At 35.7% G+C, this 20,472-nt stretch overlaps 2 protein-coding genes across 3 annotated transcripts in view; both read left to right on the forward strand.

The window, feature by feature from the left end:
• The first annotated feature begins 520 nt into the window (after nt 1-520).
• Nucleotides 521-2,193, forward strand: LOC145940069 (putative gustatory receptor 28b). Its single transcript, XM_083044901.1, has 3 exons — nt 521-1,628; nt 1,772-1,858; nt 1,929-2,193. The coding sequence occupies exons 1-3, from the start codon at nt 570-572 to the stop codon at nt 2,031-2,033; spliced, it is 1,251 nt and encodes a 416-aa protein (XP_082901027.1). The 5' UTR covers nt 521-569; the 3' UTR covers nt 2,034-2,193.
• Nucleotides 2,194-5,163: 2,970 nt separating this feature from the next.
• LOC145940068 (uncharacterized) overlaps nt 5,164-20,472 on the forward strand; it is a 37,642-nt gene continuing 22,333 nt past the window's right edge. For both annotated transcript variants that reach the window (XM_083044895.1, XM_083044898.1), the window contains exon 1: nt 5,164-5,888. The gene's annotated coding sequence lies outside the window, so the exon portion shown is untranslated. The remainder of the gene's footprint in view (nt 5,889-20,472) is intronic.

Raw genomic sequence — 20,472 nt, forward strand, 5'->3', positions numbered from 1 at the left:
TTGCGTGGATGCATAAAGATGTCATGAACATCCTGTACACGCGATAAGAATATTGAATACGAAACCAGTCGGCCGTTATTAACAGATCTTTGAGAGCTACTGACATGGTCACATGGATACTGCGCAGCCGATGCTTCCTCTGTTTCGTGTATACAAGTGATTCACCTTGTGCGCGATCTAGATGCGCAAGATGATGGGTCGTATGTCACAACAATTACACATCATTACTTTAAGCGCTGCATCCCAGGGGTGATAAGTACCGATCGAAGAGTACCATGGTTACTTCACGGCTAACAAATGATCCCTGCGTCTTCTGTCTTGCTATTCGACGCAGGAAAACGCTCTTCGCAGTTTTAAATTTAAACTCGCCGGATATAGACAGATCTCACAAAGAGTTCATGTCCATTTACGCATTCGTCGCGAAAAGACGAACAAAGAATCTACAGTCAGAGAAGAAGCACTCGAAATTGAACATTAGCATTAATGCTGAAAGGGCATTAAAAATGTGATTAATAATTATTTGAAGTCTACAATTCAAATTGTTATTCTCCCATGACACTCTGCTGATCATGTTTCATCAGTCATCGAAGTTTCATGGACGAGCCAAGAGTAAAGTGCGGAAAAGATGGCGACCGTTCCACGCGACGGACTTTCAATCCCTGATGTATCCCTGCTTCCTCTTCTGCAAGATTCTCGGAATATTTCCATACAAGATCAACGGTTCGACCTTCGAAATCTCTAAACCAGGCTACATCCTGTCGACCGTTGTCATCTGCGTTTTCTGCATTTACGGGCTGACGATACTCTATGAGATCGATATCTCCGGAAAGCTCAAATATGAAGGAGTACCTGCGACTCTTCAGGGTAACTGCTACCACTTGTTAGGCGGTTTTATAACGATCGTCACGTATATCCTGACCAAACCGCGAATGCGCCTGCTCCAGACTGTGCTGGAGATCTCTGCAAAACTGCCTCCGGAAACATATGAAAAGCTGTCCAGGCTAATCCACGCTAAAGACATCTTCGGTTTCATCTTTTTAGTCGGGCAAACGCCGAATTGTTACTCCGCAAATTATCTTGACATCTTGTTCAAAGTCTTCATGCTGTACATCACTCTGTTAGTCTTTCAGATGGATATGTTATATATGAATTGCGTTTGTGTATTGAAGGCCTGTTTCAAGAAGATCAACGACAATCTGGCGAACTTGCGGGAACTCGTGGTAAACGATGAACCGCATCTTCTTAGACGTATCTACCATGAGCAGAGGAATCCGTTCCTGCTTATGGAGCTCAAAGCTCTGAAAAAACGACATCTGATGGTCAGCGACACGGTACAAAATCTGAACGTGATTTTCAGTCTACAGCTTCTCGCCACTATAGTTATGACCTTCGCTGAGATCACTTTCAGTCTATATTTTTATATAGTAGAAAGAGAAAACGGCGTACTTTTAATTAATTTGGACAAACAGATCTGGTACTCGTACTACATCACGTCCATCTTGTATTACTCTACGAAAATATCGTTGATAGTGTGGGCTTGCGAGACCGGCAAAGATCAGGCCCTAGAAATTGGCACTACTGTTCACGAAGTGCTTATTAATACCAACGATAAGCAGATCAAAGACGAGGTAGTACAAAATTAAATATATTAATTTATATATTTATATGAAAACATTAATATAATTTTATTATATTTAATTTTTTCATGTATTTATAATAATGTTTCCAAATCCTTAATTTAACTATTGCGTGATGACATCTAACATTGCAGTTGCAACTGTTTTCTCTGCAAATACTGCATCGAGAAAATGCATTTTCTGCGAAAGGTCTCAACGTGGACGCGACGCTTCTCACCGCGGTGAGTAAAATTGATTATTTGATGTTATTAATTAAAAATATATCATTTATTTTTGTAATTTTACTTATAGATCGTGGGCAGCATCACCACGTACTTATTAATCTTAATACAATTCTTATACACGTCGCGTTCTTGCACCGAAAAAACTTCAACCAATACTACACATATAATTTAATTACAAGAAAGCACATAATCTCGAACAAAAAAATGTTTTTAAATATATTGGAAATACTCTTTTTATACATATTGTGGCGAGTAGAATATTTTATTATTCAATGTATTATATTTGTATAGAGTACATATATACATTATGTATACAGAGAAAAACTTGAACACTTTCCCCTATATTGTATAATTGCAAAGAAACTTTTAATATATTTTATTTATTATGCACGTGTGAGACGAAAATAAATATATTTCTGGAAAATATAATTTTTTTAGACTCATAAATATATGTTATATAATCTAAATTTAACTGTTCTTGCGAATTAATGCGAATATCAATATAAGTCAATATAATAAAATTTGAAATTCGCGCATTTCTGATTATTTAAATATATACAAATATGAATATATTTAATATTTCAAATCCTATCAGATGACATCGTATACGTTTTGTAAAAATTGTCAATGTAACTTTTAGTAATATAAATATACGAATAAAAGAATAATTAAACTTTTGTGTTTGAAATTTCTTTCATTAACGCCTTGCGGTGACGTCGGTGGCGATATCAGTTTGTGGAAATTTAGCGATATTAAATGCAATCTTCGATGGCTATCTCAATATTCTGTGATTCACAGAATCGAATTACTGTTGCAAGTTGCGACACATATACATATATATATATAATTTTGAAACATGTCCTTCACTATATCATCATAAAATTCTTATCACTAATGAGTAACTTATGGAAATTTTGAACCCTATCGTTTTTTCATGATTGCAAGGTTTTTCCACATCCTTGAAATGTGTGCAATAAGCGCGTATTTCGTATTTTTGAATAATAAGAACTTATTACTTTGCCGAAACGGTTCAATCTTTTTTTTATCGTATATTTATAAAAAGAAATGAAGTCTTTCGTCTTCAATATCGTGTCAATGCGTTGATAAAACGCTTGAATAAAACAAGATAATAATAAAACGAATTCATGGAAACGCATATGAAATAAGGAATATCTTATAATGGGTCAGTATTACCATATACGTGTAATAATAATAGATGTATTACGTCTGCAACAATTTTGTATTATTTAATAGCGATGGCGGCGACCTCGAAGAGCTGACGTTTTTCATTCAGTGCGGAGGCAAGAAGGGTGTGGTGTAGCCCGGATCGCGATCTATTGTCGTCAAGGTTAACGTTCTACTGCGCGATAATATCCTAACATAGTCGCAAAGGTTAATTTAGACTAAAAGGCTAAATGCGTTAATGATTCCAATCCTATGTCGCGACGCGAGGATCGTGGTGAATAGGCAACAGATGTTTAGTGCGTGTGAGCGGCACAAATACTTGGTAAAAGTAGCAAGATAAATCTCGACATATGCACTGCGTGTGCGCGAATATCGGTCAAGTAAATTATTTTAAGTAATTCGCGATGTTATTAATCTCGCATTGGACATTGGGTTCTCGAATATATTCCGGCAATCTCTGAACGAAATTATATATGCGATTGTGCAATCAACATGCTGGTAAAAATATGCATCGTCTTCGTCGCAAATCTAAAAAAAAAACCGATATATGTAAAAACTAAAATGTCAACAGTCATGTCAAATAAAGTCAGAAGGCGATCGATCCGTAAGGAGTTTATGTTAAAAATATATTACGTTATATGTAATACACACGAAGATAAGCAGGTAACAAATGAACAACTTTCCTATTGTTAAAAAGACCGACGCGATTATAAATTTTATATTAATTATTCGAGCCCCACACGTCATTCTAATAACGCTTTCGAAAAGTAAAACAGAATAATCATATTATCTATACAAGATGACCTTTTTCGAACACCTTTTTAATGCTGAAAAAATTTAATCGATACATATTCGCGACAAATGTTGACTTTTCTCGGTATCGCTAAAGAAAAACCGATTCCAAATTTGCTGAAGAATCTATAAATGAAAGATATGATTTATTTATCACGCTCGATTTAAAACACCGTGTTGTAATGTCGAACAATCTTATTATATGAAATTCAGTGTTGGATAGTATCTAGATATAGTATCTAGCATTTTGTATATTTGAGCCTGTATCTGAGACACGAATTGGAGTATCTATACCTGCATCTAGATACAAAAATAATATCTTAATTGCTTTTCAGATACATTTTCAGATTTTCCCGTATTTCTTTGAATTGACTAATTCTTTAAATTTTTAAAAGATCACATAGAAACAGCTGACAGTTCTTTCGGCATGGAGGTTCTCTCTTATTTATCAGACAAGCAAAAAAGTATCGCATATCGCAATAACGCGTTTTCCTCATATAAAACATTTGATTTTAAAGTTCAACACAATTATATCGTCATCAGCACCGGTTGAGCGATTATTTAGCATTGGTGGTCAAACTTTAGTACCACGGCGACATAGATTGAGTGATGATATCTTTAAGGCATTTTTGATGTGTAAGACTAATGAATGAAGTCGTAATATAAACAAAAAATATTAATAAATAAAAGAATTATTCAGTATATTTTGTGCATATTACTATTATTATGATATTATATAATTTAAAAGTATCTGATATATATCTGAGATATTTTAAAAATATCTGATGAGTATCTGTGTCTATATACATATTTTATCTACATATTTGTATCTAGATACATTTTTTCACATGTATCTGTATCGAGATACATTTTAAATGTATCTTACCCATCACTGGTGAAATTATCGCAGCATCTGCTATGCGTATGACATACTACTGCATGATGCATGTTGCATTTACACGCAGATGCAACGTGCAAAATTGTATCCGTATCGATAGTCTGAATGGATATACACAATACGTACGGTAAAATCTCGCGCATTAATATTAGCGCGCATATACGCGATTCTTTGAGAGAATTAAAGTTTCCGCTCTTTTGTCTAATTCTGGCGGCGGCGGCACGAGGGAAATAAGAGTAGCAGACGCGCAGGGCTGCGTTCGGAAACGTCACCCGAGTGCATTCCCTCTCTTTCTATATCACTGAGAGAGTAGTGATATAGAAAGAGAGGGAATGCACTCGGGTGACGTTTCCGAACGCAGCCCAGGGCGCACGTAGATCACGCGATTGCGCGCCGCGTCTGATCGCGCGCCGCGGCGCCTTTCTTTGACCGAAACGCAATACGCAATTGTCAGTGCCGCGCCGACCGTCGCGCCAAGCGAACGTTAGAGGTTATTCTCGCATATCCGTCCGTCGCAACTTGCCTTTTGCGAATTGGAATCTTTCCGGAGAACAACAAACCTTGTGTGCGATCGTGGCGAAAGAGCGGAGATACAGAAATAAAGAAGAAGGAGAGAAAACAATGCAGCATCTCCCGTTAAAGAAGAATATAAAAAGAAAATAACATGTGTGTGACAAGCGTAGTGCGAAAAAAGTGATCGCGCATATATAGGACAATTTTGTGATCTTTACGTTCTTTATAGTGAAAAAAAATCAAATTTGTAATAAGTTACGATTTGAATAAAAGGCAAAAGGTACAAGGTGGACTTGCGTGTTCATACTCGAAGTTTAGAGGATACAGATTCGCGCCGTGCAGTCTCATACCTGATCGATGCAAAAACGCGGCCTTGCCCGCGGATCTTTAATGCCACGCCATCGTCGCGCCACTGGCTCCTTTCGTATTCGCATTCACGGTAGCGAGCACACAGCGACGACAAAGTCTCTCTGGGTTATAAACAACCAGACACGTAATCGGCGAGCCATCGGCGCGAGTGGGATGCAGCGACTTTAATTCGCGCATGAGAGAGCACCGCCGATCTACGCTGCAGCTGCGCTTGAAAAGAGGCGCAAGAGCGCTTCTCTTAAGATTCATTCCCACGTCTCCCGACGAAGAGTAAGTTGCACCGGTATACGTATACTCTATAGTCTATAGGGTCGGTATTCATAGTCCGATCTTATATTTAAGATCGTCTTAAGTGTAGTCTGAGGTTAACTAAGATCCCATTCAACCAATCAAATGGCCATGTAACATCTCAAGATCGGGCTTAATAAGACGATCTTAAATATAAGATCGGACTATGAGTACCGGCCTAGGTCTGTTCGTTAGCTGAACTGGTTGTACTAGTTCAGAGTTTATCTTTTTTATTCGATATTGCAAGGAAAAAGATAAACTCTGAACTAATACAGCCAAAATTCAGCTAAAGAACAAACAGATCTTCTGTTCAATGAGAGAACGTGCATCGGATGGATCGGACGAAAATTGGTCCGTTTTGGGCAGGTTTTCGCCCAGGTAGTCTCTCTCTTCACTGCTTATTATTTAACTTGTCAGTGAATGGCACCAGGCCCCCGAAGCACTGGACCGTCGGTATCTCTTTCTATTTTGCCTGTCTATGCGGAGACCGATGCACGTTCTCTCGTTGAACGGAGTATATACATATATCTCTCATTTATTGCTGCGCATTTGAAGCGCTTCCCACGGCATGTGTGCTACAGAAAAAATGCTATTATGACACACTACGTTTCTCCCCTAAAATCGATATCGATAACGACGTCCCGAGAACCCGAGTTATCATCCGCTATCTCATCGTCTGGTTAAACTTCATCACGTGTAAACCGTGGAATTTTTAGCTGTTCGTACGCAACAAAATGTAATTAAAAGTCGCTTATCACACGAGAAGTTAATTGTTGGGCGCTTTTAAAACTTGTGGTTATTGTCTCGATATATATTTATCTATTCATTTAGTTCGGAAATTGACTATTTCGTTTGGCGTCATCAAGTTAAAGACTTTAAAAACGCCGCGCTTATTATTTTCTAGCTGATATCCTTAAATAAACTCGTACCATTTGTCTTGAATTTTACAAAATTTTCAGAGTAATATATGTGATTATATTTGCAAATCTAATATATCGTAAGAGTTTATTTAAAAATTATCATTAAGAAAACATGGCGATACATGGACAATAAAACAGAGAAGATTGAGTTCGTGCTATATTTATGTCGGCGCGACTCTCTTGTATCGTCAATCCTACTGAAACGACGTGTCAAGAGCTGTGGATAAAGCACTTGGCGCACTTTGCAGAATTGTTAGGGCACTGTCTCTCTGTCATAAATAAGAGTGCGTGACTCTAATTCATATAAAAGTAACGATGCTCGCCTACTTAGATATTGAAAAAAATTAAACGTCTCGCTTTCAGCGAAACTATATACTTCATCGAATAATAAACTATTACCGCGTGAAATCTTTAAATACAAATCATGATTCTAAATAAAAAAAAATATTTTTACATCGATTTATTTAAAAATAATTTTAATATATCTGTGGAAAAGTTTAAATATATTTATATATTTAGATAAAAATATATATTATATATTATAAATAAATAAAAACATTTAGATAAAACTATATTAATTAAAGATTCACATAAGAAAAATATTAATTAAAATTTCACATTAAAAAAAAGATTGATAAAGATTTGAGTCGTTACGAAAGGTTTAATTGAAGTTTTACATGCAGGAAAAAACAACTCGCAGCGGAAGTCAGTGAACTTTTTGCAGAATATGCGCGACGTGATAGACATGACAACGTTTCCGTTAGACGTGCTCGACCGCGCAATAGTCTTTGAGTTATTATACCGTGTTAACAGAGACTAACGAGAATTTATGAACGCGACAATGAGTCGTCTAGTTGTCAACAATACGCGGCGAATGGTTCTCATACCAGCTCTTGATTCTTGAAGAGAGAGAGAAAGAGAGCTTTTCTATTTCAAATTATTTCGGAGACTCTATCTAATTCTCTATGTGACAATTTTTTAAATCTATTTGATTTTTGCTCTCGATTAATGTCTCCCTATTTATTGTACATATTGTCTTTGTTGTCGATTATCGAATTCCAATCAGAGAGAGAGAGAGTGTCGCCATCAGCTTTATCTACTTCGAAAAAGATCAAAGCTGAAAGAATCAAAACTGAGAAATTTGAATATCGTTTTTTGAACGTTTTTAATTATTTTACAGGACATATTCGTTTGTTTTCTTAACTACAATTCTATCACCGGCAAATAAACGTCACGAGCGACGTCAATATATCATTATTTGATTCACACTTATTGTCCGATTCTTATTTATCATCGCGCAGAACTGATGTGACGTATGTATATACACCAATATAACGGATGTGAAATGCATTGGAAACGCCTACCGGAGAAGGAATCAACTTGTGCTAATATTGTCGTTCAACAAGTTCGGCGTGAGCAAACAGCGAGCGACGAGCACGATTATCACACACATCCCGACGAAACTTGCGTATACAGGGTGTCCCATAATTCGCGAACCACCCGTCAGTTGCAGGTAGAGCATGTTGAACTGAATAGAAAAGTCCTCTACCATTTTGCGATTTTCGCAATAATTAATGAGAAATAAATTAAAGAAGATCAGCCAATTCGCGTGACGACGGCGAGAAAAGACAGCCCAGTTTCATATCGTTACTAAGCATGCGGCGAAAAGAAACAGTATAATGTTACACGGTTGCTAGGCGCGCGATGAAGCGGGGAGGAGCGCTTTACAAAAGACAGTAACTACATACGAGTAGCGCTAACTCTGGACCCCCGAGTGGGCTGTCTCTTCTCGCTTGCACGCTTATCATCGCTCGAATTGGCTGATTTTCTTTAATTTATTTCTCATTAATTATTGAGAAAATCGCAAAATGGTAGAGGACTTTTTTACTCAGTTTAACCTACTCTACCTGCAACTGACGGGTGGTTCGCGAATTATGGGACACCCTGTATATACAAGGTGTAACTGAACAAACATATACGGAACCATCAAATTCTCTGGTCAATTTGGAGACGATTTTTTTTGGCTGTTCTTCCGAATGGGACACTTCGAGTTGAGGGCAGCCCTTTTGCGTACTGAAAGTAGATACCAAAATAACGTATTATATAAAATTTCAGTCGCGGCAAATTATTTTTTCAAATGTTTTTATTTAAAAAAATTTTCTTTAAAAATTTTATTTTAAAAAATTGGACACCGCACGTGCGAAGATCCACGCGCTGCCTACCGACGGGGAGGGTGCGGGAGGGGGGCCGAAGGCCCCCTTGCACCCCCCCCGTGTGTGTGTGTGTGTGTGTGTGTGTATCTCTGCTTTAACCAAAAATACAAATTGATAATTACAAAGTATTCTCTGCTTTAACCAAAAACACAAACTGATAATTATAAAGTATTCTCTGCTTTAACCAAAAACACAAACTGATAATTATAAAGTATTAAAGCAGAGAATATTTTTATTTATGTTTTCAATAACATAAAATTGTATAAATATTTTTCCACGACCGCTTAACAAATATTCTCTGCTTTAAAAAAGAGCATAAAATATTATCTTCTTTAATCATTTGACTGAGAGAGAGAGAGATTTATATTATTATTAATATTTTAATTTATATTATTAATTTTTATTTAATAATTTTTTATAAAAAAAATAGATTTTCTTTGCTGTAATTAAGTTTAATTGAGATTTTACTTTTAGGTAAAACCTGTTGAAAAAATGATTTGCCGCGGCTGAAATTTTATATATTACGTTGTTTTGGTATCTACTTTCAGTACACTAAAGGGCTGTTCCGAACTCGAAGTGTCCCATTCGGAAGAATATCCTTTTTTTTTTCAGTGAAAATGTCGAGGCACCAATAATTTTTAAGTTATCAATGATTGAAAAAGAAGAATTTTTCACAAACTCAACTTTGTGTAGAGTTAAAACTTTAACAAAACTACATTCTTCAGTTAATTTCAAGTAGAGTTTACTTTAATAGAATTTAAATTAAGTTACAAAGATACAAGATGATAAAAATTGGGAACATGTAAAAAATGATCTTCAACATTTTCGCTGAGGAAAAATTCAAATTTTTCCAAATTGGCCACAGAATCTGATGTGCTCTATATATGTTTTTTCAGTTACACACTGTATACATACGAACGAAATGTTTTAATTTTCATTCGAAGTTATTTTGTATCCATAGTATAAATATCCAGCGTGTCGAAATGAATCGTTATATGGGAATGATCTGAATGAAAATTGTGTGAGCTCGCGTCGGACGTATTGCTACAATGAATTATATTGTTTTCGCGTCGTCTGGATAGCGAATAAGCGATTTTTTTTTAAAGCTCTTCGATGTGGATATATCTAGACAAATCGTGGTACGTTATGCGCTATTTATCATTGTACGTCGCGTTTATTATCCACCGTGCTGTCACACGCGCGCTATAAAAGCGCGGCGATTAAAAATGTGTTCGCGAGAGCGGAGTGTGTTATCCATCTGCACGCGCCTACTTCCAGGGTTAACTGAAAGATTATCGCTTCTTTTTCTCGTACACAAAATTTTGCGTTTAGTTCTTGCATCCAGCAGTTTTATACGTTATACATTTCTTAAAATATATATTTTAAAGAATATATTATACAGTATTTCTTTCTAAACATGCATGTACACAAAAAGAAAAACGCTCCTTTTTATTACTCCTAACTGCTATCAATCGCAGATTGGCGAAGGAGCATGCATTTCACCGAGCTCGAATTGGTTGTCATCATGGGTTTGTTCTTTATTGCTGCACTGGTAACTAGTGCACACTGGTGCAGTAAGTTAGAGTGAAACAAAATATACTTGTCTCACTTTATAACTTATTACATCAGCGTGCACTAGTTCACCAGTGCAGCAATAAAGAACAAACCCTATGTTAGTTCTTAATAACTACCGCATAGTTTGCTATCATCTTTTGAACATAAGTTTGTTATTAATTAAGGAAAGTTAAAAACGTATTATTATCGTTATTTATTCTGTCAATAAAAAGTGAAAAATCAGTATTATTTTGTCTATACGACCTCTCATTGGCTGCCGAGTGAATCTGAAGAAGCAAAATGATTCACCAATAAGATCCGTTCTAAGCATCCGTATATAGGGAATTTTAGTAACTTATACAATTGGACTTATTTCCGCCTGAAAAAGCTCGATTTTTTTATTACAATTTCTTTAAATCTAAATTTAAACTAAAAAAATTCTGCCGATTTTAAATAATTTAAACAAGCCTGTAATAGCCCGTCCATTCCCATTTCCGATGTATCGTGGAGTTTACGCGAGGCGCTCGAACGATAACGTGAGAATCGATTTCTCGAAGTTATGGCCGACGCGATAATTGCCCTCGCACGATTATGCACATGGCGAGGAATTGCGAAAATACGAAATAATCTACGCATATGAAGCAAACGCGAAGGAATGCGAACCCGTTATTTTATCGAATATAGCGAGACGCCCGCGCCTTCATTTTTATCATCGACCGGCTCTCTTCTCTTTGAGATCCGCCTCCGTTCGTCTTCTATCGCCCGACCTTGCCCATGATAGTCATTGTCACGATTTCAGTCGATCGGAACTAGTATCGAACGAATGTGTGATCCGCTTGGGAAAACGTATCGTAATTCAATGCCTTTGTTAGAATTAATCGATTCATTCTTTCCGAGATCGTTTATACGTATATACACGACACGCTGCGCACAACGCGAGTTTAGATAATATACTTATTAATTCGTGAGTTAATTTACTAAGACGATACCTAGCCTCGAGCAAATAGGTTTCGCGCGTGTAACGTATAATATATTGGATGATTGCAAAAGTTCGTGCCCGATTTGAAGTTATTAATCCATCTATGCAAATCGGGCACGAACTTTTGCAATCATCTAATACATTTTGAAGCTCACGCGAACGGGAATAATTCTAATTTTATCAACTTGTATGCATTTATATATACGATATAAACGCGGAAATGTCTTTAATATATATTACACAAGGAAAATTTCGATTTACATCAGCCCGATTTGCGTTTCTCCTTTCGCGTTTCTTCTATATCGCTTTCGAATTACGGCCAATGTTGGTTTTGTGCGCAGTTTACACTTCCAATTACGTCGTTGAGACTTTCCATTTATCTCATATATCTCCGAGCGTGTTCCGATTGCTACACTTCGGGTTGCTTCACTCCTCTCTCGCGGCCCAACTGCGACACAATCGGACGGAGCTCGGGCTCCGTATAAAGAACCTCGACAAAGTTTTCGATTCGTGACGTTATATCTTTCGTTTCGTGGCATTAATTATGCGGGAGGAAAGAGCCCGGGTATATATGCGCAACGAATGCACGTGCGTGCGATTCGCACGCAAATGACGACCCCGTTGACATCATGAGACGTGCGTTTACTACGCGTTCTTCACTTTCCTCGGTCGTTCGCGAGGCTGCTCAAGACATTACGTTCACGCTTAAGCGCCATCAAGAAAATACAATACATAAAAAAAAAAGATAATGCAGTCTCATTAATGTAAATACTTATGAGCATAGCCATTATGCTTCTTTCTTATTGTCCTTCACATTTCCTTGCTTGTTAAATTTCCGTATGAAATTAATCAAATTTTTTACGATAAGATACAATATATAAACGCGACCAAGTGGGCAGGAAAAAAGTGATGTAATCGAAAACCGTCGTTCGGGGTTTTTATGCGTCTAAAGCCGAACCTGCTCGTGACCCCTCCGGGACCACCGATGAAATCACGATCGCCGATTCGACAAATAAAGTTTCGCGCGCTTTCTCTTTACGTCCTTTGCGAAAGCGGACGTATTCATTCATAAAAGAGCAGACAGATAATTTTCTACGAACGCGCAAGGATCTATATATGTGCGCGATACGTACGACGCACGTATGGTGACACGTTGTTTTTCTCGTACGTAATGGCACGATGCACGGCGCGTTACAGCACGGAGATAAAATCGGATCTAGGTTGCGCGGTGAGTCGCGAGTGCGTGAGTCAGTTGCTGTTCGCCTCGTCCGCTGGAACAAACAGAATTATTAGACTGATGTACGAATAACGGCGGCTTCGGCATTGGCCGATGCATATTTTTCTACTCGGATAAACGTTTCCACGAAACCTGTTATGTAAGACGTTCGGTAAAGATTCTAAGAGAGAGAGAGTGTTTGTGTGTGTATGTGTATGATAAGAATCTTTCTCTCAAATTAGAAATGACTAATCTTTTAAGGAAATTAGATCACGTTATCAAGGATTTATTTAATTAAAATCAAAGAGAAAAGGCAACTTAAAAACAATAGAAACATTATTTTTTTATAGATTTTATTTTATAAATTTTATAAATATTTTTTTATAGATTTTATTTTATAAATTTTATAAATATTTTTTTATACCTACACTATCACTCACACTATTATATATAAGAATATTATTTGCTCTTATCTTTTTTTCGTATTCTCTCTCTTTCACATATATAAAAAAATACTATTTTAATATTTTAGAATAAATTATCTCATTCGTATTTATTTAGTATAATTCTTACTTATCATTTTTTTAAAGTTATTTTTGTCACATGCACATAGAGATATTATAAATACGAGTGATAATTTATATTAAAATTTTAAAATATTAAAATATAATAGATATGTCTACATATAATGTACGTATATATATAGAAAGTGTACGTACATATTTCACAATAAATATATAACCATATACACATTTTGCATCCACCATCCATTGCACAAATTGACAAATTGACGAGCGTTCAATCTTCGTGCCGAATCATTTTTATTAGCGTGGTAATAGTAAAGTTATTAATCTTTGAACATAGCGCGCTGTTATATGTTGATTACTATGAAGCACACCAGGAAAGAGGAAATGTTGGAAAAACTAAAAAAAATTATAAAAAAACTAAAAAAATTATTTATTGTCTACATAAATACATAATATATTGTACTTGATTAATCTTACACATATCCCATTTATTTATTTAAGTAAATAGCTTTTTGACCATGTTATGTCTACTACTAGTAATGTTATTTAAATTTTTAATTATTGATTTCGATAATGTTATTTAAATTATTATTTAAATTTTATCATTAATTTTTTTTGTTATAATTACGTTTTTTCAAGAACTTTGGAGTTTAGTCTCATGGTAAATACTCAAATATTTAATTAATTTTTTCGATTTCGATAATTATGCGCATTTATGAATCGTATAGAATGACTGTGTCAGTCATCATGCAGACGCGACACTTTTTTTAACGTATCAACGTAAACAAGTATTATTTTTTTTATGAACGCAGCGACGATGTGCACTCGCAGAGTGATAATTACGCGATATACACCAGCGATTCTTAGGTTTCCAAACGTTTCATAAAGATGATTGCAAATGTTAAATAACATTTCTATCTTAATATTCTGCGATTTATAATAATAACATATGCGAAATCGTTTCTTCGAATTTTGCGATAAATTACTCATACGCAATATACATGGTGTCTCCGAATTATTAGAGCGAAATATTCTTCGATAAAAAAAAATCTAATTTTAATCTTTATCAAAAATATGCAAATATTATTCCACACTGCATTAATTATTTTATTGTTTGCATTAAATACAATCTAGCTTGGTTACATCATATTCATATATCATTGGTTTTTTAAATTTTAGAATTGGATCAAATTGAAACAAATTCCAAAAATTTTCAAACCAAACGATCAGTTGCTTTTTCGAAATTATTTTCGTATATTTGCGAGATATATATATCATCGTGAGTCACGTTGACATCGTATAGTCACGATGACGCGTGTCGATGATGACTCGCTGTCATGCTGCTCGCGAAGAGGTCGCGAGGTGCCAGAAAGAGAGACAGAGAAAGAGCTCTAGACGGGTTAAAAGGCACCCGGAAGTGATCTGTATCGCGAGTGCCCGTTTATAGGCGCCGAGACGAAAGCATGCACGTATCACCGAGTTGAATTAAGCGCGGGGCCACTGACGTTTGACCACCGCTTCCGACATTTCCACAGACAGAGAATTAATCTCAAATTATATGAATTTACTCAAATTTCTCTTTTCTCATTTTTCGACTAGAAATTATGAGAATATATTTTTAGATGCGATTAGAAAGCATGCACAAGAAATTAGACAAAACATTTTAAGAAATAATCTTAGGTTAAAATTTAAGTACATACACATTTAATCTCAGGATTATCGAGTGTCAATGTGTTCATTATCGTTACAAGTACACAAAGCATGGAAATAAAAACAAACAACTCGCGTTTGTATTTCTTCGCGAGATACAAACGTATAGATAAACCGGTTAAAGACGCTTACGATAGATTGAAACTGGGGCACCGATGTATTTTTGGTGAGTGTCGATAACTGCGGAGAACGTATCTGTACACAAGGGAACATATATCTCACAATCAGTGAACGCTCTCTGAAAAGATAATCTGATATTGTGACATATTAAACTAACCCGATCACATATCTTGCATACGATATATCGAGATGCAACATTTCCTACAAATACATATTCAAAGTACACGTATTTTTCAGTTATCTTCATTGCTTTGCTTTAATTTATGTTGCAATACTGATAAGACAATAAATATCGATGTTTTGTAAAAAAAAACATCGAGCGTTATATCAATAACATAATACGAGTATCAACTCGTATTATTCGATTCCGAGTAAATGACGAGCAAATTGATTAAGTTTAAGTTCATTTATAGCTGCACTGTGATTAATACATACGCTTGATTAATTAAATACTTGGCAATAATTTGATAAAAAAAATTAGTGAAAAAAAAACTTGCGATACAAATATTTAATATCACTAATTGTAAGATAGAGAATTTAAAAAAAAATCGAAAAAAAGAAATTACATATACATCGCAAACATAATATTGAAGCAAAATAGCTTTACATATTCTGTTCCAATCTATTAATATATATATTAATATATTATATTATATTATATATTATATATATATATTATATATTATATATTATATATATATATATATTTATATATAGGTACATATATTAATATATTAATCAACACAATTAAATTAAAATGTTAAAGTACTAATCTTATGTGAAATGGATTTCGGTTAAATTAGCTGGTTTTTTAATATATTGCTGCTTATGATCTACTGAAGAAAAGATGCAATAGCCTCAAATCTAAATAATGAACAATTATTGAGTTACAGTCAGTCAAACAACTCGCAAAAAGTTTTTCATGTTTGACTGATTGTAAATCAGTAACTGTTTATCATTTAGCTTTGAGCCCCTATTACATTTTTTGTTCAGTAGATCATAAGCTACAACATATAAGAAAACCAACTGATTTTATTGGGATTTAATTTCATGTAGGATTTCATCTAGGACATAAATTCAAAAATTCCGCACTAATCTTATATAAAATTTAATCTTAGTAAAATCTGCTGGTTTTTTCATATGTTGTAACTTATAACCTGCTGAACAAAAAATATAATAGACTCAAAGCTAAATAATAGACAGTTATACTGATTTACAGCCAGTCAAACACGAAAAACTCAGATTCTGCGAGTTGTTTGACTGGCTGTAGCTCAGTAACTGTCCATTATTTAGCGTTGAGACTATTACATCTTTTGTTTAGCAGGTCATAAGCTATAACATATGAGAAAATCTGATTTAACCAAAATCTATTTTACATAAGATTAGTGCGAGATACTTTAATTATGTTTTGATTTCATAAACTTTATCTTGATCGATTTTATCTTATCTATTTAAAAATTAAATTTATTTATCTAAATTAAATTTCTTTATTATCTTCTTTATTTATTCCTCTTTTCTCGATGATATCAATGGACAAAATATCGATTTTACTTTGATGCCATGTGTTTGTAAGTTAGATTTCTACGACTTCGAAAGAACCGCACAAGCGAAGTCGTCGTCATGCACGAGAGTAACGGTTCAACAGTGTGACTACTGCTTGGAACAATCCACTCGCATCAGTCATGCAAAGCGGTGAACCGTGGTTAACGCCATTATGAGCGAACGCAGCTTCAAACCTGTCGTATTTATGAATGTGCGTTTCACTCTTAAGTAGGCAATTCACAGAGCTTGGAGAGTATATTGAAGTATATAAGTATATTCCGCGAGCTGTCGTTGAAAATAAACATTGTCAAACAGTTTGTAATTTAATAATATTAAAATCTATAATAAAATTCGCATATCTCTCGAAGCCGTAAATATAAAATTTTGCCTTGTAATCGTAAATAAGCATAGCGGAAAAAAACGCCTATAATTATGTTGTTATTCGGTCGTTTCATTATCATTATCTCATTTATACTAGTAGACGGATGTTTTTCTTTATCTTAATTGTTTTTTCAGTCGCAGTTTATTCAGCTGTGAATAATAAAAAACGAAACAAAAATATTATTTTACATTGTTTGTATCTTAGGAAGATCCATACAAATGTCGTTTATCGGTCTTTTTACGCCGCTTTCCGAAAATACCTACAAAAACTGATTACTTGGCAAATCGAAAACGGCGTGGTGTGCATCACGTTCATGTGACGCAGCAATCAGCTGACCGTCATATCGCATAGTGGCAAAATGAAAGTGCAAGTTGCATCTCTGGTGCAACGTCAGTTCCAACGTGACTAGTTCTGCATCTCTGTTACGGCATCGAATTCCGTACACAGCATTATGTTACACCGTTTTTGTACCGTTGATACGCCACGTGCTGGTCAATGACAGACAAACTCGTGTAAGAAACGTCACTCACTTCGATCGATATCTTCGTTTGATTCAGCGCGTGGATACGATATAGCTCATGTTACTCTCGCGTGTGCCACATTCGCTTAATCATTCTCGCTGTTGGCAAAGGTTTCTTAAAAAGCAACAGTGATGCTTCGATGGATAGGACCTGAATCTTCGCAAATCTGTGTAAAAAATATCCACAATTTTTAATTTGTTGTGTAATTGTTTAAATCACGATAGCAATATTTTAAAAAAGAAAAGCAATTATTAAGTGCGACGTTTGATATAAAGCAATTGCAAATTTTGAGGTTTCTTCTAAGCACTGTGAGACGGACCATTATCATTGGATTCGTCGCTCTCTTTTTCTTCCTCCAACCTCTCCCCCCCCCCTCTCTCTCTCTCTCTCATTTTTTTTTCTCTCTCACAATGAAGATTTATCTCGTACGCGAGATTTTTTTTCGGATTATGACCGCGCTTTGCATTGGCCTCGACGTTGTTGGCACACACGTGGCGCGCTATCATATCAGCTGCCAAGCGCAGCATACATTCGATATGAACGTCTTTTCTATTTAGCGATACATTTTCCATTGTGTTTACCTATCGAATTTATTTGCGACTATTGTTATTGCGTGATATTTAGTCAGTTGCGATGTTGAGAATCAAAAATATCCAAATCCAAGTGTTGTCTTTTGATTTGCGCCGCGCATGTAGATGAATGCAAATAATCACGAGAAATAAAATTAAAAAATAAAGATTGTATCTCTTATAAAAAATATTATGTCCTCTTGTAAATACTGAACTTGTCTTATTTGTATGTATAAAAACACATACATATTAATTTTAAAAAATTATTGTGATTTAAAAATTAAGTATATATTTCGCGATGATATTATGATTCTACCTATGACTCTTTATCTATGATATGTGTGTGTACAGCACTGACCAGGGTTAATTATCAGTTTCATTAATATCGACTAATTGTTAGTGCAAGTTTAAATTATTCCTTATCTTTCTTATAATTTTAGTAGTGAAGAAAAATCAGATATAAATCAAGATTAGATTAGAACCTTCACCTATAAGATAAAATCGAAATTTCTTTCATATATAAAAGGTCATTGATTGTATTTATACTTTTCAGGGTCATGAGAAAATTCTCTGGGGGGGGGGGGGGGAATCGTAAACCTCAATACAACATACATACAATATAAGATGCTCTATTATTTTTTTTCTTTTTCTTTTTATATGATCTGATTCGCTAGAACTTTGGGGAAAGTACGCTTCGCTATTTGCATTCGTGACCGTGAGCATTTTCAAGCAAGTAACTTTGTTCGAGGACTTTTTGTTAAGCGGCCGCCGAATAGTCTCTCACAGTCCCTCGCGTTCCGGGTGAGCTACGTTCATGCCGCGCCGATGAGCGGCTATATGCAAGCGTTCCGCAAGCGGACGCTATTGCACGCACGGATAAGTATGCAAGTAAGCAGGTCGATGCACTCCACCCACACCTGGCCCGCGCAAAATAGCCGGTCTGTCCTTGACACGACGTGAACTGTCTCGAAGCGGAATCCGCCCGTAGAAATCGCTCGGCAAACTATCCGACTTATGTTTATCCGCTTACACGAAACTTTTACCATCATCGTTCGTTTACAGGCAATTAGTCCATTTCATTATCGCATATATACATATAAATATATATTAATAGTATTATTCTGCGATTAGATATTGGTGTAAAGTGAGATAGATTAGTTTCATTCTCATCTCCTAATTTTACAATCGGTTATTTGTCACAATTAAGTTTTGTTTATAGATAGTAACATCGCTTTTTTGTATCTATTCCGAACGTTTGGCAGTTTGCTATGGATCTGCCGCATTGCAATCGTGCCAAATCGCGCAACGGTGCATCGATACCGTCAATCGGCGCGTGTTCTCTTAAGCATGCGGTGCATCGAAGGCCGATTTGAGACTACGACAATCTCCATTGTTGGAGGATTCAGACAACAGACTATTATCGGTTTTATGTAACGAGAGCATTGTCTCAAAAGAGTAGGAGAATTTCTTACTTAAGAATTGCCATTCAGATGATAATGCCAACGATGATATGTGAAAGATAATTAAAGATTATAAAGTCTAAAGAAGTTACAGATATAAAACATGTGTTTTGAATCAATTGACGCAACATATTAACCTAGTAAAAAAGATAGTTTGAATATATAAATCCTAGGTTCTAGAACAAATTTATAAAAAGAGATCCCTAATTATGCAGTATATTTTATACATTCGATTGAGATAGATGTGAGAGAAATATTCCTAAAATTTTAAAGAAGAAACGAAACGGCCGTGAAAGAATATTAAGCAAGTTAACGTTCATATATAGAAACGTATCTAGTACAATATCTATACATATAGTACAATAAATTGAAGAGAGAAGAAGGAAGAAAGAAAGAAAGGGAGGAAGACGCTGAAATGTGCGTTGCATCGACACTATATGTATACTTTATTATACCCGTATGACAGACAGCCGCATCCCCGTTTGCTGGCATTCGCATCGCATCAAACGGCACACGTGCCCTCACGCACGGCCCACGCGTGTATGCGACCGATGAGGGATTGCTACGCCGCGCGGGAATGGGCGTGAAACTTGTTTACGCGACGGAGCAACGTCGTGGCATTCCGCGACGTAAGTTGCAGTTATTCAGGGAGCCTTGACTCGTGGCCGCCGCGTAGGTGCACCTCGGCCTCGTCGCACATATATGGGCATGAGACGCCTGTTGGGGAGAAAGGAGAGGGGAGGATTTTGCGGATCATGGACCGGAATTAATTGTAGACTGCGAATGTGCATAACACATGATACGTATATACATACGTATATACACACACACATATATATATATATATATATAT

Source organism: Prenolepis imparis, unplaced genomic scaffold, assembly GCF_030444845.1.
Source record: "Prenolepis imparis isolate NDT839.2.m4 unplaced genomic scaffold, iyPreImpa1.0 SCAF_8, whole genome shotgun sequence".
Taxonomy (NCBI): domain Eukaryota; kingdom Metazoa; phylum Arthropoda; class Insecta; order Hymenoptera; family Formicidae; genus Prenolepis; species Prenolepis imparis.